We start from the raw sequence: 27,984 nt of genomic DNA on the forward strand, positions 1-27,984 counted from the left end.
TCCAGCGTTGGGCCAGTCAGCCGAGGGCTCCAGTCCCGGTGGGCTTGCGCACGACGTGGGGCTTCAGTTTGTGTGCTCATCCTTGGCCCTCCTTCGGGCGGGCACTCGAACTCATTAGGTGTCCTGATCAGTCTGTGAGCTTTTGGGCTTGGGGGTCCTTTGGGGAATAACCTCCCCCTCCCTGCAGACGCGGTCTTTGGCCATGCAGGGTGAGCTGTGCTGCTCAGTGTACCGGAGCAGCACATCCGAACAGGGAGCTGTGCACCCTCCGGCACCCCCCTCCTGTTGCTGATGGGTGCTGATCCGCTGCTTTTGCCCTGGGGTTCCTTCTTGTGGGGAGTCTCAGTTGAGCAGAACTTGCCCCCCCGCAGTGTTTGAGACATTAACTCTTTCAGTCTCTCAGAGGCCCCCCTGGGCCCCTTTGAGGTTTTCCCCTTCTACACCTGCAGCACCATCGGTCGCCTCCTCTTCGGGGAGCTGGTAGGGGACCCAGGAGTCTGGGAGGGGACCCAAGCATGCATCACTTGTATATTCCAATCCTTTTATTATTATTATTATTATCGTCATTTTAGTATTGTTGTTACTGTCATTATTAGTCTCTTCCTTTCTGTCCTATTAAACTGTTCCTGTCTCAACCCATGAGTTTGACTTTTTTTCCCCCAATTCTCTTCTAGAGATGGGTGTTCTCTATGGGGTTGGGGAGGCTGTACGGGGTTTGGAGGGGCGGTCGTGGGGGTATTATGGGGCTGGGATGATATACATAGGTGGTGGTGGGGGGTGTTTTAGGGTCTATATGGCACCGGAGGGGGTAGTATATGGTCTATATGGGGCTGGGATGATCTATATAGGTGTTTTAGGGTCTATATGGTGCCGGAGGGGGTAGTATATGGTCTATATGGGGCTGGGATGATCTATATGGGTGTTTTAGGGTGTATATGGCGCCAGAGGGGGTAGTATATGGTCTATATGGGGCTGAGGAGTCCACAGGACTGCGGGAAGGGGCTGCCTGGGGCTGCCTGCTGCCTCTGTGCTGAGACATCTGGGGCTGCCTGCACCCCTGGACACCCTGGTCCACTACCCGGACACCTGGGGCTGCCTGCACGTCCAGATGAATGGGTCCTCCTGCTGCCTGCATCCCCGGACGCCTGGGTCCTCCCCTGGACGCCTGGGTTCATAGATGTTGACCTGGATTACGTTACTGTGGAGGAAAAAACGGTATCCATGAAACATCCATTTAAGAGAATGTTGAAAGTAGCTGCATGCTTTTGGGAATGACCGCATATAAAAACAAAACCATGAGTGGTTGATCTGAATGCTAGGTGCTTGAAGGTCCACATCCTTTACAGCCTCTCCCTTAGACCCTGCTTGGATCTGGACTCGTGTGAAATAAAAACATTGGAACAAATACTACTTTGAAAAAACAGCTGGCTTCAATAATTTGAAAGATCTAGTTCTGCATAAGGTTGATATTACAATTTGAATGTTACAAGGACACAGTCAACTGGAAAAAAAATGCAGGTCGTGCTTCCTGTAGTTAAATCACTTAATATGAAGAAGTTAGTAGAGGGGGAAACGTGCAGTGTGGACTGCCTCCAGCACATGATGGTCAAATTTGTAGTGACAAGAATCTTTTGTCTTGCTGAGGGATTATTAAAAGCTTGCTTGCTTTTAATGCTTCTGTGTGGGAAGCTGCATTTCAGCAAGCAAAAGCAACTTCCCTGACTCTTCAGTTGTGTGTCCCTTTAATGCTGCAAAATGTAAATAAGGATACTTGCATGCATCTTTCTCAATTAAATGTACAGTGGATGTCTTCTTCAAATAGGCTGGAGCTTAAAAATCACCTTAAAAATACTGGATCGTGTAATGTTGTCTCCTTATGCCTTCGGTCCACTTGGAAGACAACTGGATTGGTTACGCCAGTCTTTCTGTAAGCTACAAACAGAGCCTAAGGTTTTGAGTGCCCAAGAACGCTCTTGTCAAGTAGGTTAACACGCACACAAACACCATGTAATAGCGGTGTAAGGGCTCCCCAGAACATCTTCAGGACAACGGTATTTTCTATAAGCAGCTCTTTTCATGCAACCTCAGCTAGTGTTGTGCTGGAGGGGCACAAGGAGTTGGGAAGGGACACAGTCAGGGCAGCTGACGCAAACTGGCCAACGGGGTATTCCATACCCTATGATGTCATGCCTAGTATGTAAACTGCAGGGAGTGGTTGTGGGGGGGAATCACCGCTCGGGGACCAACTGGGCATCGGTTGGTGGGTGGTGAGCAATTGCATTGTGCATCACTTGTATATTCCAATCCTTTTATTATTACTATTTTCATTTTAGTATTGTTATTACTATCATTATTAGTTTCTTCCTTTCTGTCCTGTTAAACTGTTCTTATCTCAACCCACAAGTTTGACTTTTTTTCCCCCAATTCTCTCCCCCATCCCACTGTGTGGGGGGGAAGTGAGCGAGCGGCTGCGCGGTGCTGAGTTGCCGGCTGGGGTGAAGGAACGAAAAAGATGTGGGAGGGGCTGAGGGTAGAGGGTCTCTATGGAGATGGGTGTTCTATATGGGGTTGGGGGGGCTGTATGGGGTTGGAGGTTCGGTTGTGGGGGTTTTATGGGGCTGAGATGATCTACATGGGGGGGGGGGTGTTTTAGGGTCTATATGGCCGCGGGGGGTTATATGGTCCATATGGGCCTGGGGAGTCTATAGAACTGTAGGGAGGGCCTATAGGGATGGAAAGAGTGGCCTATAAGGTCTATATGACCTGGGGGGAGAGGAACTATGGGGTTTATATGGGGCTGAGGGGAGTTACAGGGCATCTGGGTCGGGGGGGCATCTACCCCTGGACACCCTGGTCCACTACCTGGACACCTGGGGCTGCCTGCATGTCCAGATGACTGGGTCCTCCTGTGACAGGGGGATCTATAGGGTCCAGAGGGATCTATATGGCCCAGGGCAGGGAATAACAGAGGGATCCAGGCAGTCCAGGGGATCTAGATGGTCCAGGCTTGGGAAAGGCAGGGATCCATAGGGTCCTGGGGGAGGGGGTGTGTGTGTATATAGCTTCCAGAAGAAATCTTTAGGGCTTGGAGGGGGAGTGGGTTCCATGGGGTCTGGGGGAATCTACAGGGGCTGGGTTCGGTGAAAGGAGGGAACTATAAGGTTGGGGGGGCAGAATCTACAGGGTCCAGGGGGGAAAGGGAGTGTTCTATAGGATCCAAAGAGAGTCTATAGGGTCTGGGGGTGTGTGTCAGGGAAGAGTATGGAGGGTCTGGGGGCGGTCTGTAAGGCTGGGCATCAGGGCAGGGTCTATAGGGCCAGGGGGGTTCTATAGGGCCAGGGAAGAGTCCATAGCGTCCGGGGGGGGGTGGCGGAGATCCATAGGGTGGGGTTAACCTCCACTCTCTGTGGGGCCGCGGGGTCTGTCGGGGCGATGGAGGCGGGGCGGGGGGCTTGGGGCGGGGCCTGGCGAGGCCACGCCCACTGCACGCAGGGGGCAGGGGGGAACCCGCATGTCCGGGTGGGGGGTCACGAGGGGGAACCAAAAGTCGGGGACCCCCCTGCGTCACACACACACACCCCGGCTCCCCCCTCCTGACCTCACAGCCCCGCTAGGGCATCAGACCCCCCAACGTGACGTCACACCCGAACCATTTTCTAGATTTCCTGTCATTGTTCAAAGAAGCTTAAAGCAGAAGCCTGCCTTTCTAGTGGGCTTTCTTCTTCTGCCAAACTCATCTGCTGAACCCCACGTTTATTGGAAGGGTTAGCTCTGTATCATGGCACCACCATATGAAAATACTCCTAATAAAGCTTCTATTTAAGGAACACAAACACCTTGGTGATCAGCATTCTTATGAGAGGAAATACAGATTACAGGGCATCCTAAAGTCTATGTGTAAATGTCTGCTGGCAAATGACAACAGCTTTCCAAACAAACTGGAACAAGGTTGAAATGTGGCAGCTTCTTATTGAACGTTAGTCTAAAATTGTCAGGACCAGCTGTGAAGAGTGGCTCTATGTTTGGGGCCACATCCTACCTTTTACAATAGAAAAACAAGGCCGCTTGGCACAGGAAAAAAACATACCTCTTGGCAGCACCTCCCCACATTGCATCAGTTCAAAAGATTTAAAGTCCTACCTGTCTTTTCCAAATGAAACCCCTTGATATGGTTATTTTTCGTACATGTTAGCTACCAGCAAGCTTCTACTGGTACCTTTTTTCTGTCACTAGTCTCTTCTCTGCTCATGTTCAGCTATCACTGGAAATCTCATCACGTTGGATAGTTTACTGAAAATGTATTATAACCAAAAAGTGACATAACAGGGCTGTAATGGATTCTGCAAAGCATTTTGCTGCTGCTATTTTATAACAGGTACCACCTTCTTCTGCCAGGCAATTAAAACAAAATTCAGCTGTGAAAATTTTTGCAGTATACCCCACCCAAACTAATCAACAATGGTTAAAAATAACATGCCCCAGCAAAACCTTTCATGATACATGGCCACAACTCACAATTCTCTACAAAATGTTCACTTTTATAAAGCTCTGATGTAAAAATCAAATAATCAAGCAGCAATATTTTAAGTGCAGCACAGGGTCTTCCATGTCACTATTTGCAACGCTTGAATTCATTTACATTTTATCAAAGTCTAATACAGATGACTTAGGAATTAAGTCATTTTTTTAATATCCGTCATTCTATGTAGTGACAGATTTCATGTTTTGCTTATCTTTATCTTTGCTTTCCTTCGATTTTTCCTTCTTGTGTTTGTGCTTTTGGCTCTTCTCCAATTCCGTTTCGCTTCCAATGTGTTTCTTATGCTTCCTGTGTTTCTTATGCTTCTTGTGCTTCTTATGCTTCTTGTGCTGCTGCTTCTCCTTTTTCTTTTTCTTGCTGTCTTGACTCTCTCCCGAGCTGGCACTGCTGCTGTGGCTTCGAGGCTGACTCTCAGAAGGGCTTTGACTACAGCTAACACTGGGACGGCTTTGACTTCTGCTTGCTTCAGGCTGGTCAACTGCAGCAGGTGCTGCTGTATCCTCTTTCACCTTATCAGCAGACTTTTCTTTGGGGTCTTTTGGACTTTTTCCTGCAGCTCCCTCATCTTTTGCAGATACATTACTCTCACTGTCATTTTCATTGTGGTCTTTCTTTGCCTTTTCCTCCTCGGCTGGTCTGGTTTCTGGGTGATCTTTTGTCACTTTTGGGTGAACTTTCTGTGGGGTACCAAGAACCTTCTCACCCTTTTGAGAGGAAGATGTTTCAATGCCGCCTGTCTTGGGAAGCTCCTCCTTCACTTTTTTCGCAGGAGGTTCCATTCCAGGACATCTTTCACGAAATGAAGGAAATCCTTCGTTCTCATCTCCTTTTCTTCTCTTCTGGTGTTTTTGATGTTTATTTCCTTTGCCATCTCCCTGTGGATATTCCACTTCCTTCTCTTTTGATTTGGTAGGATCTTTGACGACATGGCGTGCTCTTCCAGAAGATTTTCCAGGGTAATTTCCAGCTCTATTACCAGCTGACCTTGACCTAGAACAATAGTTACGACTCTTCCCTTCGCCTCTTCTTGGATACAGCCGCGATCGCGAGTAGGAATGCAAATGGGAACGACAAAATGATCGAGAGTGGGAGCGAGAGGGGGAGGAAGCTGATCTTGACTTGGAGTAGGTATAGAAACTTCTAGAGTAAGATGAAGCACTAGAAGGAGGCTTGGACCTTAAAAAAACCACAACACACACACACGAAGTTAATTCAAAACAGTCACTCTCCCCAGTTTTTTCCTTCCAGATTTGCTTTGGGGTTTTTGACTCTCCATACACTTATGTTCTTTCAGCTGCTGACATAATGCTACTGCCAACTGAAGAACTTAATAACATGTACAAGTTTCGGCTCACAAGACAGAACAGCTGTTGCTTTGTTAATGGAAAAACATACAGGAAGGCTAAGTCTGTTTCCACTCACTTCTACCACGCGAACTACCATAGCTATCGGCTGATTTAAGGTGGTGTATAGTGGCCTCTACTGCTATGTGAACGCACCCATTTTTTCACTACTCTGCAACGACATGCAGCGCAAATCATTTTTGTTGCAGTAAGATGCAAAAAGAGCAAGTCTTAATGGCTACAGTGCAGTATCAAACATCAGGAAAACACGATTTGGCCTGAAGACAGTAAAGCTCAATTTTAAAATGCCAGCTTAGTCTCTTTAACTTCACTACTTCTTTGGCAATTTGTACAGGATGCAAAATACTTGCACTGCAGTCTTACAATCAACACTTCTAGCCCAATGTCCTAGCAAAATCTTGCACATACCTCTAGCTCTAACCAAGGATAGTGACAGCGCTTCAAGAAAGAGTCGTATCTAAATGCTTCTAAACTCAGCCTCGAGTAATATGACTCAATGCCATTACTCTAGGAAGGATACTGACAGCATTACTAAGAGACAGCTATGCAGACTCCTGCCCAAGTGATTTGGGGGGATAGAAAACATCAGCTGCCCTGCGTTTTTTCTTCACAAGTTTCTCTTGTTTTTCATTTAACAATGTCAACAAAATTCTAGTGAAAGCCACCAGTCTGCAGTCCAGCTTAAAATCTCTCCGTGTACCTACAGGAGAGAGACAAAAGAGGAAGACAATTTCTCTCACATATCTCCTCCGATGTGCTTTGAGGTAATGGTTACAATCAGAACAGGGAGATGCAGAAAATCCGGCTACTACACCTATTCAGTTCCTAGCCTCCTCACGGCTCTCAGGAGGTGAAGGATGTCATTGCAGAGAAGCTTCAGGGAAAGAGACCCCTGTTCCTTAACAACTGCTGCCCCATTATCACCATCAGTCAACTGTAATCTCTGCCATATTTGAGCCAGTAACCTACCTATGAAACTCCTATCCCTGCTAATCCCTTGAATCATCCAATCCATCCAATGAGAGAGGGGTGCAGTGGAACTCCCCCTGATTCTTCCAGACAACCTGCTGCTCCATTACAGACATGTAAACCAGTTACCTGGAAAACGAATGCCTACGCTCCTCTGGAATCTTTTTACATTCCATCAATTCCTTAGCAAAATCACTGGTAAACTCATCAAGTTTGGACTTTTTCTTTTCCCTGTTAAAATAAGTTTGACCTTTATTACAAAAAGGCACCAAGAGACAAAACATGGCCAATATGAGAAAATATAGACTGCATGCAAATGCAACAGGGGAACATCCCATTTCAGCAAAAACAGTTCAGCGTTCCTACAAGTTTTAGGGAAAGTTTTAGAATTACATTTGTCTTGGTTTAGTTTTGCATGTTTACCATCTGCAACACAAAAGTATACTGGAAAAAACACTGTCATTTTTGCTTACGTCAGGTGCACTTGAGTGTAACTGCAGCTCATTATGTGATCAAAATACAAAAATGAAGAACAACGCAGCTTCACTGAGCCAAATACTTACTCCTCTTTAAGACTCCGTTGTTCTCTGTAAAACTCCTCCCTAGAGAAAGGAGATGCTTGAGTCCTCGGGATGGTAGGTGAAGGAGACATGGGTACTGCTCTTGGAACCCAAGCTGATGACGTGTTTGCGGGAGCTGGGGGATATCCTGGAGGGGGGACAGCGCACCCAGCAGATGGAGGCTGGCCAGGTGGAAACTGAGGAGGAAACGGTGGTGGTGGTACCCCCAGTGGAAGAGGAAGTGCGTGGCGTGCTGGAGGATACAAGGGAGCTGGAGGCACAGGCACAAAGACTGGTGTTGATTCTGGTAGTGCTGGGGCCTGAGTCCTTTGGGTACACTCGCTGTGCAGGCGTCCTCGATTTGGACCTCTAAAGAAACCCAAAACCATGTGTCACTGTTTGTTACACTCTGTCGGATTTTAAAGAGGAAAGCGAAGGAAGCGGGAGCATGGTGGGGAGCACTTCTTGTTCTCAACTTAAGCATTTTTCTCCCTGCTTTCCGTTCATGTGAGATTACACTCATTTCTTGATCCTCATACTTGCCTTCCACATCCTCACCCCCAACACTCCCCTCGGTCTTCTCTCCTGACACTCAGCTTTGCAGCTGCAAGTGGAGGCTGCCCACGCTTAACAGAGACTCCCATCTCCCACGTGCCATGTGCCCACCGCTCCTCTGCTACTCCTGGAGACACTTAATATTTCGCACTTCTAACCTTCAAAGTCCTGCACAAATATTAACTCATCTTCTCTCAAACTTCTTTTAACCTCTTCCACATACGCTTCCTGTGCTGTCGCCTCATGATGATGTACTTGGCCTGTTCTTGTCCCTGCATTGTTATTTTCTTGCTTACTGAATCTGAGATTTTAAATCATCTGTGGGGTGGATCCCCATTTTTGTTTGGATTTATCTTTGAGATTTTATAAACACAGTGCACCCTTACAGTCGATCTAACATCAAGCATATAAAAAAATGAAGGACTGACTTGGCACAGCAATAAGAGATAAAACAGACTCTTCTCTTTCCAACGGAGAGAAAGCAGCTTGGCTATCTGAGACGACTAAATTGAAGAAACTCAGAATTGTCCTAAAATAACAGCCTTGACTTTTCCAATGATTTGCTCAATCAGAATCAACTAAGTTGTTCAAAAAAGAATGCTGGAGGCTGGTTTCTATTGGGAAATCAATTTCTTCAGCCTTATACAGCCAGTGAGCAAAAGGGTGGCTTTCCACCTGATCCTTTAATTAGATTTGATTTTTAGATGCACTTATGGTTTCCTCAGAAAGCGTGCATTTTTCAGAGTCCTCTTTTCAATTATGCACTGGACTTCTATTGTAAATAATCTTACTGCGAGCACATACCCCTTTGTTAAAGCCAATTCAAATTAGGCCATTTAAAAATTAATGACCACTTGTATTCTACACAACTATCTGTGCACACTTACTTCATCATAAATCAGCTGTTGTAGAATTTATGTGTTACAGCCTCATTTAACAGGTTACCAGTATGAATACATTGAATTTCTGCAGAACACTTACAGTTCCCAGCCTGGTCTGCCACCTGCTGAGCAAATTGTACTGGCTCTCGCTGGATGACCTTTTGGAGTGGAGAGAGGAAAAAGCAAAAAATCCCATTCAGTGTATCTGAAGATCATTTTTTAACAGAAATTCTTTTTAGAAAAATTAAAAGTTACAGTTCCTTACCAGTGGTGCGTGTTGATTGTCCTTGGGGGCCCAGACGACTTGGTAATGCTGGTTGTCTTAGTACAGGGGTCTGACAGCCCTTGTGAATAAATGCAGACAGTTGGAAAACAAGCTCTACTAAAATACAAGAATCGCTGCAAATGTTGAAACAAAGCTTACCTTCTCTTCCAACAAACTGCTGACTGACAGAGACGAATATGTAGAATGTTCAGCAGCAGTCACCAGAGCAGCAGGAGGTGTAAGAGTCACGAGTGGGGGTGGTGGCAGTGGCAGCTGCTGCTGCTGGTGGTGCCACATCTGCTGACGGTGCCTTCTTCTGTAACCGGCTCCATTTTTGAAGTTGCTCACAGCCTAGAGGCAGAAAAACATTTACGCAAAGGTAATATGAAACTTCAGCAGATATACGAACAAAAGCCTCCACAGAGTAAAATTACTTGTGTAATTAGCTGTAAATGCTATCAATCCCCAAAGAAATCAACATGCCGATACATGAACACATCACATTAAACACTGATACTAGTGATTGGTAACTCGGAGTGTCTGTATTCAAAGTACTGCCCTGTTAACACAGAATTTGAAAGCGAGGCAATCACCTTAAACAAAAGCATGACCTGAATTTGCCAGATTGTCTCCAAGGAGTTGTAAGCTTCTGTGATAACAGATAATGCACTTGAAAGGTAAATTTAGCCTTATTCAAGTCAACCTTGCTTAAGCAGATGTAAACTAATATTTCCTTCCCTTTCAGCTTTTTACAAAGAGCCTATTCTTACAAGCACTTTACGTAAAAGTCATCAGGTTACCCGGCGTAGGCACTTGTTGGCCACTAAAGCATCAGGCGAAACACCTGTCTGATGACACTCTGGACATCTATGCTCCTCAGATTCCAGTAAGGCTGTTCTAATACCTGTGTACAATTAGAATAATCAAAATAGCATTTAGCCAAACTAAGGAAGTTTTGGGGGTTCTAATCAACTATAAAAACACCTATATGATCAACAGGTGAATATGGTCTTGAAGTGAGAGCATGAAGCTATAAAGGTTCAATAGCGTAAAAAATTTCTAGTATGCAGCAAATAACTCTAGAGTTTTGGTATGTCACTGTTGTAACATTTGAAGATGTAGAGTAGGCTGTGTCTTGATGTTTCAGCTAGTCTTTTTCCCACTATATAGTACAGTGAGAAGTCCCCACCCTCCAGGTTAACGAATAAAACTTGTCTCAGAAAAACAAATAGTAGGTTCAAAAAACCATTACTAGGTTCGCGCTCTGAAGGTTTTAACCAACTCTCCCGTGGAGGAAAATGTGGATTAAATGCTGCTAACTATCCGTTTGTTGCAGACCACCGAAAGTCACCAGAGTTGGCTATATAGTTTTGTATGAGAGAAAGGGCTGTGGGCAAACTAAATGCACTCAATATCCAATACTGCAATCACCTGCACAATCAGCCACTCCTCTCATACTCGTCCTTCCGCATGTAAATTTAACTAAAAAGCTATGTATTTTACTATTTATTTATTTATTTAACTATTAAAGCTCTGTGGCTTTTTTCCCCCTTTATACGAGAAGAGCCCTTTCCTATTCAGGGTATACTTAAGTATAAAATAGAACTGGTAACAAAATAATTTCGCTATCTCCTCTTTCTGCTTTCAGAAGAGCAGATGTGCTGTTTTGAATTAACAAACATGGGAGTTCACACTTACATTCATCACAATAACTGTTTCCACAGCAGGGAATAATAGCCGCATCAGTCATTATCTCCTTACAAATGAGACATAAAATCTCCTCTGGAATAGGATCATCTGAGGAGGAAGAGGATGGCTCCTCCGGTAAAAAGGGAGGCTTTTCCTTCTCTCTTCTAGCATAAGCTTCCCTGGAGGAGGGGAAAGGGGAAGGAAAAAGAAACAAATTAAAGATGGGTAAAGGAGAACTTTTCCAAGCTTTGGATCTTATCAAAGGAAGACAGGAGATGGAATTCTTCTCACTCCACATTAGCCTCCTAAAACATAGGCATTTAGTTGAACCTACTTTTCTATAGCCACCACACTAGAATAGGGAGGGGGGAACAATTTTCCCACCGCAGACCTCTCCCATTCAGTGGATCAACAACGAAATTAGCTCAGATGAGCTTGTGGGTCGAGATAAGGACAGGAGAGATCACTCACCAATTACCGTCACGGGCAAAACAGACTCAGCTTGGGGAAAATTAACTCAATATATTACAAATCAACCAGAGTAGGGTAATGAGAAATAAACCCAAATCTCAGAACACCTTCCCTCCACCCCTCCCTTCTTCCCAGGCACAGCTTTACTCCCAAATGCTCTACCTACCCTCCCCCCCCAGCGGCGCAGGGGGACAGGGAATGGGGGTTACGGTCAGTTCATCACACCTTGTCTCTGCCGCTCCTTCCTCCTCAGGGGGAAGACTCCTCACTCTTCCCCTACTCCAGTGCAGGGTCCCTCCCACGGGAGACAGTTCTCCATGAACTTCTCCAGCGTGGGTCCTTCCCATGGGCTGCAGTTCTTCACGAACTGCTCCAGCATGGGTCCCTTCCATGGGCTGCAGTCCTTCAGGAGCACACTGCTCCAGCGTGGGTACCCCACGGGGTCACAAGTCCTGCCAGAAAACCTGCTCCGTGGGCTCCTCTCCACAGATCTGCATGTCCTGCCAGGAGCCTGCTCCAGAGCGGGGTTCCCACGGGGTCACAGCCTCCTTTGGGAACACACCTGCTCTGGCGTGGGGTCCTCCACGGGCTGCAGGTGGACATCTGCTTTACTGTGGACCTCCGCTCCACCGTGGACCTCCATGGACTGCAGGGGGACAGCCTGCCTCACCGTGGTCTTCCCCACAGGCTGCAGGGGAATCTCTGCTCCGGCGCCTGGAGCATCTCCTCCCCCTCCTGCTTCACTGACCTTGGTGTCTGCAGGGTTGTTTCTCTTACATGTTCTCACTCCTCTTTCCGGCTGCCGTTTTCCCTCTGTCCCAACTTTTTTTCCCTTCTTAAAAATGTTATCACAGAGGCGTCACCACTATTGCGGATTGGCTCGGCCTTGGCTGGCGGCGGGTCCGTCTTAGAGCTGGCTGGTATTGGCTCTCTTGAACACAGGGGAAGCTTCCAGCAGCTTCTTACAGCAGCCACCCCTGTAACCTTCCCCCCCACCCCCGCTACCAAAAACTTGCCACACAAAGCCAATACAGACATTTACGCACGGTTTCTCTCGTTCACTTTTTGGTCGGTCCAATTAATTCCATACTTACACATTAACACGTGGTATTGCGTATTTTCCAGTTTTTGTCACCATGACACCCTTCCTTTTGGGATCTTTCACCTCCACCAAGAAACTCCTTGGAATTCCTGTGGTCTTTTTCATCCTGGGCACAGACCCAAAACTTTCGTCCTGTTGAGACAAGAAATGCAGACATACCGCATCTTAAGACCCACACTTAAAATGACATTTCAATGATGATTTTAAGCAGCAAGAGCCTTTAATCCTCTCCTTTTACCTAGCGTAAGGGTCGCTCGACTAAAATACTTCTTTTCCTAAATGAATACAGCCAGGATGTTCCAAAGGCTTGAGCAGTGTTTTGAATTCGGTCGACATTCTTTGGCTTACCCTCAGGTTCCTTAAGGGCGAAACAGCCCTTAGCTCACCATCCACTCAGAGAAGAGACACAAAGCCGCTCCTCCTCCTCCAAAGGGCAATGCAGAGGGAGAGCTTAATGCAGTGCTCTGAATCACTCACTGGGGAAACTTATGTTCACCACCTCTATATGAAGGCTAAATTCATACCTCATGCATGTACCTTCAGTGACTAACATTAAACGGCATGAAGACGCAACCAGAGGCTTGTCTGATTAAAACACACAAATGTTCAGTAGATGGGGTCAACAGAAACATCTTCTTTTTATACAAAATACTAAAAACTATGAACTGTCACTAAAAAGAGTTAAAACCAGAAAAATTTCCAATAACATTGAAATGTACAAAAACACGCATACAAGTTCACAGAGAAAGATCTATGGACACATTTCATGTCCATGACCTAGAAAAAAAGAAAATTTTACATTTCTAATTCCAGGTTTCCCTCAAATTCTGAAAGGCTTTGCAACATTGCCATATAAGCTCTGTATTTCACCCCAAGAGAAACAATTCTTCACGTGAGTATTCATGTACTTGTTACCTAACTGCCAGGGTAAAACAATTAAAAACTAGGTAACACCAGAAGTCCCCCACAATCTTACCCCATTTCTTGGGCAGTTCTTCATAGAGTGGCCAGGTTTTCTGCAACGATGGCAAGTATATGACGATGCAGGTGGACCCACGGGTTTCTTCATGTAACTGCAAGTTTTGGGGGAATAAAAGAACAAGGTATGCACATGTCTCGCTTGTTAAACCAAACACCTCTACAGTTTTTTCCATAATCTTCAAAGAACAGATCTGACATTATCAACACTTACTTGATTGGATCATATTCATGGCAGGACTGGATCATCATAGCTTTTATTTTATCCTCTTCGGAAGCACTGGCTTCAGCCAGATTGGCAGTCTGTTTAACAGGCAATTATTTGACACGCACATTAGAAACACGTTTAAGCCCACACAGCCAAAGACAACACCGCTCACCCAGTCCTGTAAAGAGCAGCACAACACTAGCTGAGGTTGCATGAAAAGAGCTGCTTATAGAAAATACCGTTGTCCTGAAGATGTTCTGGAGAGCCCTTACACCGTTATTACATGGTGTTTGTGTGCGTGTTAACCTACTTGACAAGAGCGTTCTTGGGCACTCAAAACCTTAGGCTCTGTTTGTACCTTACAGAAAGACTGGCGTAACCAATCCAATTGTCTTCCAAGTGGACCGAAGGCATAAGTAGACAACATTACACGATCCAGTATTTTTAAGGTGATTTTTAAGCTCCAGCCTATTTGAAGAAGACATCCACTGTACATTTAATTGAGAAAGATGCATGCAAGTATCCTTATTTACATTTTGCAGCATTAAAGGGACACACAACTTAAGAGTCAGGGAAGTTGTTTTTGCTTGCTGAAATGCAGCTTCCCACACAGAAGCATTAAAAGCAAGCAAGCTTTTAATAATCCCTCAGCAAGACAAAAGATTCTTGTCACTACAAATTTGACCATCATGTGCTGGAGGCAGTCCACACTGCATGCTTCTCCCTCTACTAACTTCTTCATATTAAGTGATTTAACTACAGGAAGCACAATCTGCATTTTTTTTTCCAGTTGACTGTGTCCTTTTAACATATAAATTGTAATATCAACCTTATGCAGAACTAGATCTTTCAAATTATTGAAGCCAGCTGTTTTTTCAAAGTAGTATTTGTTCCAATGTTTTTATTTCACACTAGTCCAGATCCAAGCAGGGTCTAAGGGAGAGGCTGTAAAGGATGTGGACCTTCAAGCACCTAGCATTCAGATCAACCACTCAGATCAACCACTCATGGTTCTGTTTTTATATGCATTCATTCACAAAAGCAACCAACTAGTTTCAACATTCTATTAAATGGATGTTTCATAGACACCATTTTTTTCTCCACAGTAACATAATCCAGAGCAACACCTATGAAATCATTTCCATTAACATTTACAGAAAGCTTTACAGATACTTGACTAATTTCTTTGAACCCAACAGTTTACAAAACACATCCAAAACCCACAACACATGACTAGGAATAGACCAAAATTCAAACATGGCATTTCATACGTAGTAATAATAAACCAGAAAACTCTTAATGCATCACCTCCATGCCAAGTCAGTCTGCACTAAAGACGTTAGAGTAAGTAACAGGTTTGAGCTGCTTTCCATTATGTTCCTGTATTTTTCTGAAATACTGAAATTTTCTCAAAAGCTTAAATGTGTACACCACAAGGACACTTCTTCATATTTTAAGAGTAAAATTTGGCATAAGTTTACAGTACCAAGGACATGTTTAGGGACAGCACTAATGGAGACCAAGTTCTTTTGGTGGCTACCTTCCAAACATTTTTTTTCCCCCCCCAGATGCACACAATTTAATTTCTTCAGTGAGAAAGGAAAGAAGTGACCAGTGTGAAGAGATTCCTCTTTCTTGGAAATGAACTCCAGCCTTCCTTTTCAGAAGAAAGAACTAGCTCCTCTGCATTAGGCCCTGCCCTCTCTAAGCTTTGTAACTTTAAAGACTAGTTCTTTCATTGGCTAGCACTACGCCTTTTCACAAAGTGCAGACAGTAGTGCTTTCCCAGAGGAAGGTACACATTGTTGAGCAAAAAATGCAAGCAGGTCCATAGCAAAACATGGCATTACAACAGTTCCAGAAGGTCACATCTGCTAATATGCCACACATACACATCGGTATATTCCTAGAAACAATCAGGTACACTTTCACACTTCACACAGTCTGCATTCCAACAAATTAGATTATGTTGTCTACTGTCTATATACTAGCATTTATGAAACTGTGCAGCATTAAAAGAATGGATCTGTAACTTTAATGGCTAGAAATTCAAAAACAGCCATGCAATTGTCCATGTTACAGAAACGATTCTCTTTTGGCTGTTGCACACTCCCCCCTCCAAATGCCCGTAACTTACAGCCCATTCAATTCTTCTGGAAAAACTGTTAGTTTCCAATGCAAAATCAATGAAACATATGAGAAATGGTAAACAGCTTCTGAAATGCTGCTTCTGTGTGTCTGGAAGATGAGTAATAGTGCAACATTACGTTGAGGCTGATAAGGTACTCCCCTTCTATCTTCCCAAAGTGGGAACTGCTCTTTACAGGCTAGTACCAAAATAGACACCCATTTTAAAGTTAAAATTAATACTTTAAATTAATAAAAATTAAATTAAATTTTGTTTCCATTACAACAGTTATCCAGCTATAGATCACAGTATAAGATTTTAAAAAACAAAGCAAACACTTCTTTTTTTTAAAGAATTTGAAAAAAATATATCTATACCTTAGCAAGGTGGGCCAGAGAAAGAGATGCAGGAGAGTCATCTGTCTGTTCACAAAAAATTAAACACATATTCAAGTTCTACAGTCAAAACATAGCAATAGTTAAGGTCTACTGTAGTCTGAAAGTCTGCACTATATCCTCTGAGTGTCGCTGACAGGGGCACTGCCAACCCCGTGTAATTTGTGTTTGCTCAAAACAAAGTCCAAACCTATGGCACCTTAAGAGTGCCTGTGTGGTTAATGAGAAGAAACGAAAATAACCAAACCCGCACGACATCAACTTACTGCTCCACAGTATCTCAGAGAGGGACCCTTGTCAAATGCTCACATCTGTCAATTTTCAGCTAAAAAGGATTTCAGTTTATTTGAGAAGGAAGCATCACTACAGGAAACTTATGTGCAGTGTAGCTTGTCAATTAATCCGTTAACATCTCATCACTTCTAAATGCACACAGTTATGCTTTTATGAAGACAGTAGCTGCCTGGCAAAATCAAGCACAGGTGTATCAGCCCTCAACCATGAACTCTGCCCCTCCTGTCGTCACTAAGTTTAAAAATGCCAAACTCACCATACCCCACAACACCCAAATAAAAACACCAAGCCAGAACATCAGCCATGAAAGTAAACCACCACTTTGTCTAGAAAAAAACAGGCTGCTCAAATTAGTGAAATAAAGGTGTTTACCATGACAGAGCGGCCTACAAAAACAGACAATACTGATGTCTTGTATTTTATTAGACCACAGGCCATACTATCCAGATTAGTTCGGGAGGTGTGAGAATTTAATATTATGCTTCTTACTAGCAGAGCAAAACCAATTTTTAATGATGATGAAAACATGGAGTCAGAGCACAGTCCTGTAATTTTTTTCTCCACTGCAACCACACTCCTCCCTCCCACCTACCTCCTGGAACACCCTGCAGGAGTGAAGCCCTCAGGCCACTAGTTTGCAATAGGCTGCAGCGTTTATGGAGAACTAATACTGAAATGCTGCTTTTCCACAAGTAAACAGGGTAACACTTAGCTTGTTCCTTTTCCAGAATATGGAATTATATTATGCCACAAGCAGCAGTTAAGCTTACACTAGCAAAACATGATCAGAAAGACACCTGAATCACTGCTTATTAGGACTTTGGTTGTTCAAAAATGTAGAATAAAGTGTCACAGCGTAAACTGAAGAGCTCTCCTCAAGACGTCCCTAAATGGATCGGAGCAGAGATTAAAATCCTTCCTTGGAAAAAAGCCCTTGTCCTTTATTACCTAACGTAGTGGAAGAATTCAAGGGAGCAGTTTTAGCAGACTCTGGGGACAAAATATTTACATGCAGAAGATGTTTCCTCACTCCAGTTAATCATGTCTTCTCTAGATGTTTAGGAAAGCGCAGACAACATTACTCCAACACTAAGTAAAAAAATCATGAAAACGTGCCTTTGGAAAGGAGCACCCAGACCTGGAACAAGAGACCTTCTTTCCACTGCAAATCTTACCAGAAGATTCAACTTTCCTTCCCTTCACAACATTTGGTACCCACTTCTGTCAAAACGGAAGTCTGATCAAGTATTTTGAAGCTTCATGCTCCACATGCCACTCTTCTTCACATGTGGAAAAACAGGCCTATGTTCTCTCATGGCAGGCACAACCATTATCACTTTGCGGGTTTTCAGAAGCAAACAAGGAATTAGGAAAGCTCTCTATTGGAGTCTGGCATTAAACAGTCTAGGACTGACCAGTAACTGAAACATAACAGTTAATATTAGTTCTTGTATTTTTTTAGGAAGCAGTTATTATATGGCCTGCAGGCAACAGTCTGATTTCTTAAAGGAGATGAAAGCACTCCCTTCTATGAACAGTTACCAAAAGCAGCAAATAGAAAATTAATGTACTATTTAGTACGTTTGCCCAACGGCCATCTTCCAATGATCCTACATTCTTGTGTCTTTGGTTTTTTTCCTTTAAATTTCTACTGAAGTATTTCCTGCCAGTCCCTCCCATCGGTCAAGTAGAAACAACACCTCCACGACACTTGTATACAACCCTAAGGTAATACTGCAGAAGAACTGGGGAAAAAAAACCCAAACCGAAAAAAAACCCAAAGTAACCAAATAAAGAAAACCCTCAAAAACCCCACAATCAACAGTCAATGTATTAACTCCCATTTCAAACAGAAGACTAAACAGAAATTCACATAAAGCAAGTGGGAAAGGGGACAGAAAATAGGAGGAAAAGGCTAATCTCACTGCTGGAGTGCTGCATTTAAATTACAGTGGTTTCCTAAAACCCAATAGCTTGGTTAAACTGAAAATTCAGCCAGGAAGGATCACAGCTGTGCTTGGCGGTGCTAAAACAATGCGCGTGACTCTGCATTTCTGCAGCCTCTGAGGACTAATACCAACTAGAGATCCTTGCAGTTACTGAAATAGGAATACGAAAACAAATAGGATTCACTTTCTTGATTTGGCAGTAGTAACGGTAGGACAGCAGCACAGATTTGGAAGTGTAGAATGACAGCTAACATAAGAGCAAGACAATTAAGAAATATTCAAAGTATAAGGTTTTGTGCATCCTTTAAAAAAAAAAAATCTGAACTGATTTTAACATTGCTGCTTTACTGTTCAACAATAATTGGCAAGCCTTCCCAGTGATTTATTCAGACCACACTAAGATCCAGGTTTGGCTTTGAAATACATGCAGAAAGACGTTTATTTAAAATAACAAAACAAAACAAAACCCCACACACTTTAGACCAAGACCTGAGTTAGCTTTAAGAATAAAGCTAACTGTGCCTCCAACACTAGAAGCACCTGAGGCTGCAGTGCTTTTACTCTGTGTGTGAGACAGAGAGAGAGAGAGAGAGAGAGGACTTGTAAAGAGAGATGCAAGGCTTCCACCCTCCCTATGGCTACCCACAACCCACATCAGGTACAGTCAGAGCAAACAAGAAGGGAACAGTTTTGCTTTGTCTTCCTTTTAATTAGTTCTAACTAACACAAGTCTTCCCTCCCACTCCAGGATTTTTCCTTTCTTAAAACAAAATATTTTTTTGAGACATCTATCTAAGCTTATGGTAACATGCTACTTAGAAACGTAATACAGAGACACCAGGGAACACACGAGGCTGAAAGAATGGTAACCTTATTGATGAAGATGTGATTTGTGTTTATACACAAGCTAGTAAACAAAGAGAAAAAGAACTCTTTCCAAGACATAAAACCCCATCTCAGTTAGATCAAATACTATAAAGGTGGTTTACATAAATGCCTTCCATTAACTGCTAGGGTCACTGGGCTCACAATGAGAGCCTTTCATGTCCAAAAAGGAAGTTGAACCAATCAGTGATAGAATTATGGATGTCAGGTTTAGGCTTAGTGTTTTTACACCAACATACAAGAAGTTTTCCACTTTAAGTTCATTGTATACCATTCCACGAGAATCAGAGGCTGTATTCTTGACAGAACACAACCCCAGAGCTCATCAATTTCTAGATTAAGTTACCCAAACAGCTGATCAAGGGATCAGATCCAATGATCCAGGGTTAGTGCAAAGCCTCACACCATTCTAGTGAAGAAAAAGCAGTTATACTTGAAGATGAAAAATAAAAACCAACAAATAGGAATTTTTACATTATAAGGGCTATTTTGAAAAGCACAGTTACACCTAGCCTTCGACCCAAGTCGCAAATCCAGATCTAGACCATTACCAGTCAGGTATTTCCTTGTGTGACTTCTCTCTAGTTTAGCAGCCGAATGACAGTGTTTTCTAACCCGAAGAAAAATGCTGCCCCTTTTCCAAATGGAAATTCAGAGTGGGGGTATACTAAAGAAAGGCTTAACCTTTGGGAAATCAAAGCAGCATCCAACCCCGAAGCCACCCAGGTCCAAAAAAGTACTGCAGGCAGAAGTTCAGACAAATGACAGGGATTTTACCCACAAATACACCAGGCTCTAACCTTGTGCCAAAATCTCTACACTGGGTCTTAGATATTTTCATTTGCAGACAAACTATTAAACTAAACTGCTTCATCAGATAGAGTGGAAAGATCAAATGCAGAACTTCCAAATACCACTTCGCGGAGCAACCATATTTAAATTCATGGCAATCTCTTAAAGACATACATGTACTCAGAGGGGCCCAAATAATATCACTTCAATTATACACTTTTAGGAACAAATACCCAAGCATTTAAGGACATGAAACGGAAACATTTAGCTGCACATGACTGTCCTCAAAATGTATGGGATATGTTGGTTTGGCTATTTGTTTGAACCCCCAGGTCACAACTAAGAAACAGTACCAAGTTTAACCACGGTGGTTTCTCAGTGAGTTTTGATAACATTTTCAAAATCCATTGGGCAAAAAGAGTATTTTAAAAAAAAAAGCTAAGTGATATAATGTGGAAATAGCAGAAAATTCACTCCAAACAATTTGGATTGCAAGAAACAAAAAGCACAAAACAACCTACAAACAAAACAATGTACAAACATACGCTTTACTAGCTATACACAGATGTAGAACATGGCACCATGTTCAGTTGTGCAAACCTCGCACCTACATGATCCAAAAGCGATCATACATTACCTGTACAACACAAAGTCATCCAGGAAATAGTCTAGCATATTCAATGTGAAATGCAATGCATCACTAGGCACCAAAACCAATATTTACATTAGAACTGTGCAAGTGATGGCATTACCCAGTTTTTCCTATGCTGAATCAAAGACATTGTCTTTACAACATACACCAGGTTTTACTGGAATATATAATTAGTTAATGTTTGGAAAATTAATACAAGGCTACATGGTTTAGAATTAAGAGCAGTGTGTAGAAAAAAGTGTGAGATTGTGTTTTTACATACTGCTTTTGATGTTCCACGCACTGGCTCAGTTTGACTCCTGGAAGAAGAAATAAAGGTGATTAGAATTTCAAGTAAAGCACTTGGACCCAGCATAAAGCAGTGACAACAGGTTATAAAACCTGAACATCAAAACATCATGTTCTGATAGTCTAGGGAATGGGGAAATTTATTCATATACCTAAACTGTTCTCTCTCGGCACATTCAGCGCAACTAAAAAACCCAACAAACAGACCCAAATCCCGTTTCTACTTTGTCACAAATTAAGATGTACAGTTATAGAACACAACAGTGCAAGAGGAAGCCCTCAGGTATTTTGTCTCTGCTGCGTCAGTATCAAAAAGATGAAGTCTGTATCACAGCTTGGTGTTCTTAAATAATCAACTCTCAAAATACAAAGGCAACTTTAACCAATCCGTATATATCTAGTATTACAAATGGGTACCAGATACAGTACTTTAATTTCCAAGAAAGAACACTGACGTTCTAGACACTTTGAAGTGCAAGTTTACTTCAGAGAAAACAGTCAGTCATCTGACAAAGAGATAACAAAAATGGCAGCAGCATAGGCTTTAGAACAGAGTTTCTTTGTGAAAGCCCAAGCACTGTATTCAGATAGCTCCTACATTTAGCATATGCAAGATTGACTAAAAATAGTAGTAGAAATGTCACCTGAAAGCAGTTTCTGGGGTTTGGTGTGATTTAGGAGCCCTGTGACGAAAAAGAAAAGGTCTTACTTGCCAGAACTTGCTTTAAGATAATCTTGAAAAGGCTACAATCTTTTTGGCAATAGTCATTACATTTGAAAACTTGCTGAGATTCCACACACTTATTGATCTGTATCTGCATGCCACTCATCAGGAATCAGACGTGCAGCCCTTGATCTAGTTAACAAACAATTCATACGTCATCCAAAGCGTCGCATGAGCAGAGACAATTCAATGGCTGCTGTGGAATTTACGTACAACTAGAAAGGCTCATGCTTCCTGCCACTGCTAGAATACCACCAGGCTCGCAAGTACAGCCACGTACCTCCTGAAGATGAGGAAGTACAGGGAAATACTTTAGATTACCACGCAATGCTTTCTTCATCCATTTACCTTGAAGAACATACAACAAGGTGAGTAACGCATTTTTGAAGGCCTCTCCACCGTTATAGCATACATTCCTCGTTCCCAAACATTAACCACTCTACCAGTTGTTTCTGCAATGTTTCCAGCTGAAGGAATAGAAAGCTCATCTGCCTGGTTCATTTTCAACACTACAACAGCAGCGCCATTCTTTCCGTATCCCCACATACAGGTCTTTGCTTGATCTTTGATGCTAGCAGCATCTCTCCTCTCATTTCAGGGCAGGATTATGATACCAGGAGAGAGCGCCAGCCAACCAGAAACGGAGGATGTGTTGACAAGGCGGCACTAAGCACACATATTTAAGTTAAACATGGCCAAAACAAGGCCATGGTTACAAGCACAACACTGTGCCGTCCTGAATTCCTAGGTAGTGCCTGAAAGCACTGCAGCAACTGCTGAAGTAATATGCCCAAAGTTTACAGGCAGACTCACAGCAATTCAGGGTTTTTTGCTCGCAAATGCTTCACAGGTACCAGGATGCTGCTGTGCTGTTTTTTCGAGACACACAGTAACTCACCAGTCTACTTTATTGCCTGAGAACCAACATGAGAAAGACATGGCAAAACCACAAGCTAATAATACCTACTAATTGTGGGGGAGAGGCGTCTCTTTAAGAAGGCTGGAAAACATGAATGTTCAAACAATGCTAATGTAGCTGAATACCTACATGACAGCAATAATCCTGTAGTCAGCATTGCATTTGCATAGCTGTAAGTTTAACCAACACATCCGATTCTCTGTCCTCCAGAAATCTGAGGAATATAGATTGAAAACCTGGAGCACTGATAGCAACTTAGGGTAAAAACAGACTTAGAGAACTAGTAACGCCTGGTAACGTGCTGAACTGCTTACTGAGTTTCAAGTTTGGAAGGGGTTAACTATTCCTTTGTTGTACTCGCTCAAAAGGTGATACACTTTAGGAGAGTGTTCTTTTTCTCTGGCCTGAAATGGACATTGTCTTTAGGAAACTAACAGGAATCACTTATGAATGGAACTTCTGGTTTGCATGGTTTGCCAGCTGGCAACCCTTGGTCTTTCCTCTGTGTCTAGTATGCAAAACACCCAGATTTACCAGGGGGTAAGAATACCTGCCATATCCCACCCTGCACCCCCCAAATGCAAGAAATAGTCAAACACTGACAATCAGACTCTTCTGAGGTGGGAAGAAATTAGAAGTTTACACAACAATGCCTATCTGTCTTTACTATAAAAGCAATCAAATCAAACACATAAAATAAGGAATCTCTCCACGTAGAGGAAATGGGATCTACAACTTGGCTCTCAGAAGAATCAACCCCAAGAACAAACCCAATGGAATCATCTTAAAAGCTACCATTGTTGCAGTTTCAACCCCATCTCCCAGCAGGCCAAAACACGAACGTCTGCTTTGGGACAGATATATTAAAATCTAGCCCATGACAACAAAAATTAACAGCAGCTTTAACAAGAAAGATACAATCTGAATGCCTCTTGTAAACTAATATCAATTTAAAAAGTTAATGCACTGAAACCCCTAACCAAGAATACAATGCTTTACGGATACTTACGTAACACGGGGTTTGCTGGTGACTTTAACTCCTCCAGCAGGGATTCTTCTAACAATTACCGATGAGTTCCTAGGAATCAGGGCATTACCATCTGTGTATTCTGAAAACAACATCAATACAGAAAAAGAATCTGCCACTTTACGAGAACCTATATCAATACATAATTACACAACATTTCAGAGAATCCCTTTACGGATGGAAAAGCAAAGTTTGATATGGAACGTTGCACTTTTATCGTCCCAACACACTGAAAGTACATTTCAAGAAACCTTCAGGTTTGATAATCAAACACAAGCAGCACAATCTTTTTCATGGTTTTACAATGGTTGGAATGCCAACAGCAAAATGGTCTCAAAGGTCACTGAAGCGGAGTCTGCTAATGCGTGAGGTTCTTTCCTGATCTAGCTTAAGTTGCTTTTGCTTCTGTTAGGCTACAAAACCAACAGAGCTTTGGAGAAAAACCAACCACAGCAAAGTCTCACCTGCATAAACCAGATTCTGAAGTCTGACTAGCTTGCCCTGCAACAAAAGAGGCCCTCAGCTAAAGCATGACAACTCTGCGCCATTGCTTTCCTAGCTGTTAACTATATCAATTCCCCTGTGCTGCTAGTGGTCAAGACTGACAGAACACAGAAGAGCGCCTGCCATCTCTGTCTATTCCTTGGAGCTTAATCCATCAACAACACCGCTTCTCAGCTGCTCGGCGCTTTACGTGTAAATGGAAACAAAACTGGCAATGCTAGTATTTGGATCAGAGAAATCTGGGGGGGGGTTGAGCTTGCTTTCACAAGTAGGGCACAATTGGCTCCAACTAAAGTGCTATCTCCCCTCTGAAGCTTATCATCTAGTTTGAATTAACCCAAGGGATGTGAATTGGATGTCAATAGTTGTGGATGCCCCGTCCCTGGGCTTTTGAGCAACCTGGTCTAGTGGAAGGTGTCCCTGCCCATGGCAGGGGGGTTGGAACTGGATGATCTTTCAGGTCCCTTCCAACCCAAACCATTCCATGATTCCAGGATTCTATGAATTCTTGCGATTCATTTTGCAGAGCTGAGACACTCAAACAAAATTCCTTACGACGACAGCCATGAAAAGCCTTTTGAAAAGAGAGTGGGCCTGAAGCTACCCATGCTTTGCCTGGGCTTACACCATGTTAGTCTTTGAAGAGGAGGAAAGCCTTCTGACCTTCTACATAACGCCCAAACAATCAAAAAACCAAACTACCTGAGACACTTGGACTGAGTAAGCTTAAAATGCAAAGATCTCTCCATGAGAATGGTTTTTATATTGTCCTTACACAAGCTGGATATGACTAAATATTTTAAATCACTATCAGCAGCCATTCCCTGTAATCTGCCTACAGTTTTAAATATTAAAAGCTCTTACCTTTGCAGACCGAATCAGAACAATGGTCTGAAAACCAAAGATGCTGTATATCTAGTCAAGCTCTGTCAGGGTGGTTTTGCTCAGTGATCACACACAAAACAGGAATATTTCACAATTTATGCTTCATTTTTCAGTATATTATTCCTACAGGCAGGAACCTCTCTTACCCCAAAACTCACCTACCAGAAGACATTATTTCCACAATGAAATGAACATTTTACTTCTATTTCCAAATGACAGAATGCTTCTTCAGAAAACTGAGAAATCATTTAGCTGAAACTAATTCCTGATCTTCCCCCCTAGGGAACCGAACAGCAAGCTTCCTCTGGACTTCCGAGGAGGTTCAAATTGTAGGAGAAAGGACTACTAATGACGAAAACAGAAGCTTTTACAGAAGACATATATCCTGAAAGCAACCCCTAGAGCTCTTCTCAAAGAAGAAACTCTAACCCTTCCACAGCCACCTGTCAAGAAAGGCCTGCACTGGGACTTTTTGATGGAGAAGGAGCTGAAGCAGTACTGGGGCCCAGGCAGGCAACTGGGACATCATGGCAGCTGCAGATCTAGAAGCCCAAACCAGCTGTTTCGACCTGCTGAATGGAGTCATACAGAGCGTTCTTTCTGGTCCCGATCACAAACCGCTGGACTGACATTTCAGAGATAGAGGACAAGCAACAGCGGCTCCACAAAAAGGCAGGAGTTTGCTACGCCTGTGCTCAACTGAGGATTGTTCTAGTTCTGCAGCAGCTTTACAAGTGGCAGCACCTCGCCTAGGAAGAGACTGTATATATGAGGACAGCAACCAATGCATTTATTCACAAATGATGCAAGCCTGCAGAGGTCACTTCGAACATGCCCAACAGCTGTGTGATCCAAAAAGAGGAAGAAGTCCTCTTCTAGTACTTGGTGACAATTCACTGACCATTAGAAGAGAAGCATTGACACCTGCCTTCTGAATAGACTTATCCTTGAATGTGTGTGTGTATATATATACATCTGGTGACATATGCTTGTTTTCAATTCGCTTGTTAAGTGCACCATGAAGAGAGGTCCAGCCATCTAGTAACAGACTGATATAAAACTGAATTCACCTTAAAAGTCCATCAGCGCACATTTAAATGGATCAGCTGAAGAGTGACAATAGTGCGGTGAAGGAAAGGCTTTCTCTGTATAGGACACTTATCCCGGCACCTATTTGTATTTGGTACTGAAGTATCCCACCAGCTTGGTCACCGTCTCAGAGAATTTGTGGAAGAGTGTTTACATACAGCAGAGTCCATTGCTGAGTTAGTTCTGTGAAGGGGCCTGATACCAATTGGCTTTAAGACATTTATTTTTCCTTCGCCGCAATTAACTGAACTAATTTTGGTGATGAAATTTTATGAGAGGTGAAGCCAAACAATGTCGACTAAAAAGTCAACTTTTTTCTTTTTTTAAATAGGGAAGGACCAAATCTGGCGCGCTATTCCCGAAGTCCCTCTCAATTTGAATTTAACAGAAGCCAGCTTAGTCTAACAGCTCTCAGAATGAACTGGTGTCTCCCAGCAGGAACCTGTTCCCCATGGGCAGCAGCATCCCCTAGCAGAGACTCGGCAACTACCAGGACCTGCAAAGCAGCGTCACACTGCCTCACCTCGTGACTCCACATCTGCAAAGTGAGCAGTGACGTCATGCCCAACAAGGCTACTTTTCACACTTGTCCAAGCAGTGCTCCAACAGAAATGTTCAGCAAAGCTGGAGGTAACAACATTGTTGATTCCTATTCCCTGATAGCACAACACTTGTTTTTTGTTTTACTGGCAGGGATGGCCAGTAAGGGGCTACTGGGCTTTTGTCAATCTGACCTGTGATTAAAAATAAGGATCCCGTTAACTCAGAAAGCTTGCAAAAGCAAAGGAAGATTTGGATGTTATCTCCAAGTCAAGAGCAGAAGAGACCTAACAGTCTAAAAGACAAGAAACTTGGTATGCTTGAAAGACCCAAGGCAAAGAAGTATTTCATGGAGGCAGACAAGTTAAACAAGAGCTACTTTGACTGCTGCCTCATACGGACTCGGAAATCTTAAATCAGCTATTGCATTAGTATCCACGACCTTCCTCCTGCAAAAAAGTACAAGCAGCTCAGGTTATGCTCCGCTTCGCGCTGAATGCACAATTTAAAAATCCCATTTTTAAATTCACCTATACTTCTGAAAATCTGCTAGCTTTACTAATTTCTGTCATATGTATGCTATCAACAGGTTACTGAAAAAAGCTCCTACTTTATTTTACGGCCTGCTTTAACCCACCGTTTGGAGTCTGACAGCAGTGCAAAAGCACCTCTCTGAGCACTATGCAGAGAAGTATTTTCACCCAGATAAAGTACAGAAGCTCTTCAGAACAGAAGTCATCAGAAGGCAAGCCGATATGTGAAATGACAAAGAAAAGCCTTGACTAGCCTTAGATGCCTTGCCAACCAGCTGATATGCTGCTGGGGAAAGGATTTGCAGAGTAAGAGCTGACAAGGACTACTAACATGCCAGACTCTCTCTACCACAAAAGAGGGTAACTCCCGAGAACACGTTTTCCCCCTAGCGCTTAAAATTATGCTTTCTCACGAGGTGAGTTTTTAGCTCTCTTCTCATCAACGCCCCTTGCACACTTTGCGACAAACAAATCATCTGTGTAGCTGCACTGAAAGCACTGCCTTGAAACATCCTGATGAACAGACTGGACTATTACTGGATTTCCAGCTTCCACCCAAGCTGTCGCGGGGTCGTTTGTGACACCGCCAGCCGGGCAGTCCCCGAGGCCCCGTGCCTGTTGCCCCCACGCACCTTCGTTGGTCTGGGCGTTGGTGATCAGCAGGTCGCAGCTGGCCACCGTCAGCTTCTCACGGGCCATGATCTGGAGCTTGAGGTCAGGCAGAGAGATGTAGAGGCCGTCGAAGGTGACCATATCATAGTTCAGCTTGGAGAAGAACTTGTAGTGGACACACGACAT

The 27,984-nt window shown here is 43.3% G+C and overlaps 1 protein-coding gene across 1 annotated transcript; it reads right to left on the minus strand.

Moving 5' to 3' along the window:
• Nucleotides 1-4,701: 4,701 nt before the first annotated feature.
• On the minus strand, nt 4,702-27,984 carry LOC142026380 (E3 ubiquitin-protein ligase RBBP6-like). Its single transcript, XM_075019337.1, has 16 exons — nt 27,819-27,984; nt 23,618-23,717; nt 21,610-21,648; nt 20,940-20,976; nt 16,088-16,132; nt 13,589-13,677; nt 13,373-13,469; nt 12,389-12,528; nt 10,833-11,002; nt 9,935-10,038; nt 9,294-9,485; nt 9,135-9,213; nt 8,970-9,027; nt 7,437-7,802; nt 7,003-7,104; nt 4,702-5,716 (listed from the first exon to the last, which is right to left on the minus strand). Exons 1-16 carry the CDS (start codon nt 27,982-27,984, stop codon nt 4,702-4,704), a joined length of 2,799 nt encoding a protein of 932 aa, XP_074875438.1.

This window comes from Buteo buteo, chromosome 33 (assembly GCF_964188355.1).
Source record: "Buteo buteo chromosome 33, bButBut1.hap1.1, whole genome shotgun sequence".
NCBI classification, from domain to species: domain Eukaryota; kingdom Metazoa; phylum Chordata; class Aves; order Accipitriformes; family Accipitridae; genus Buteo; species Buteo buteo.

What these genes read in the sequence shown, in the direction of transcription:
- LOC142026380 (XM_075019337.1), bottom strand. Translation starts at nt 27,984, where the DNA reads ATGTCGTGTGTCCACTACAAGTTCTTCTCCAAGCTGAACTATGATATG. An exon ending in CATGAATATGATCCAATCAA is followed by an intron (nt 13,470 to 13,588) that starts GTAAGTGTTGAT and finishes CAAAACTTGCAG; the next exon opens with TTACATGAAGAAACCCGTGG. An exon ending in AGAACTGCCCAAGAAATGGG is followed by an intron (nt 12,529 to 13,372) that starts GTAAGATTGTGG and finishes TTGTCTCAACAG; the next exon opens with GACGAAAGTTTTGGGTCTGT.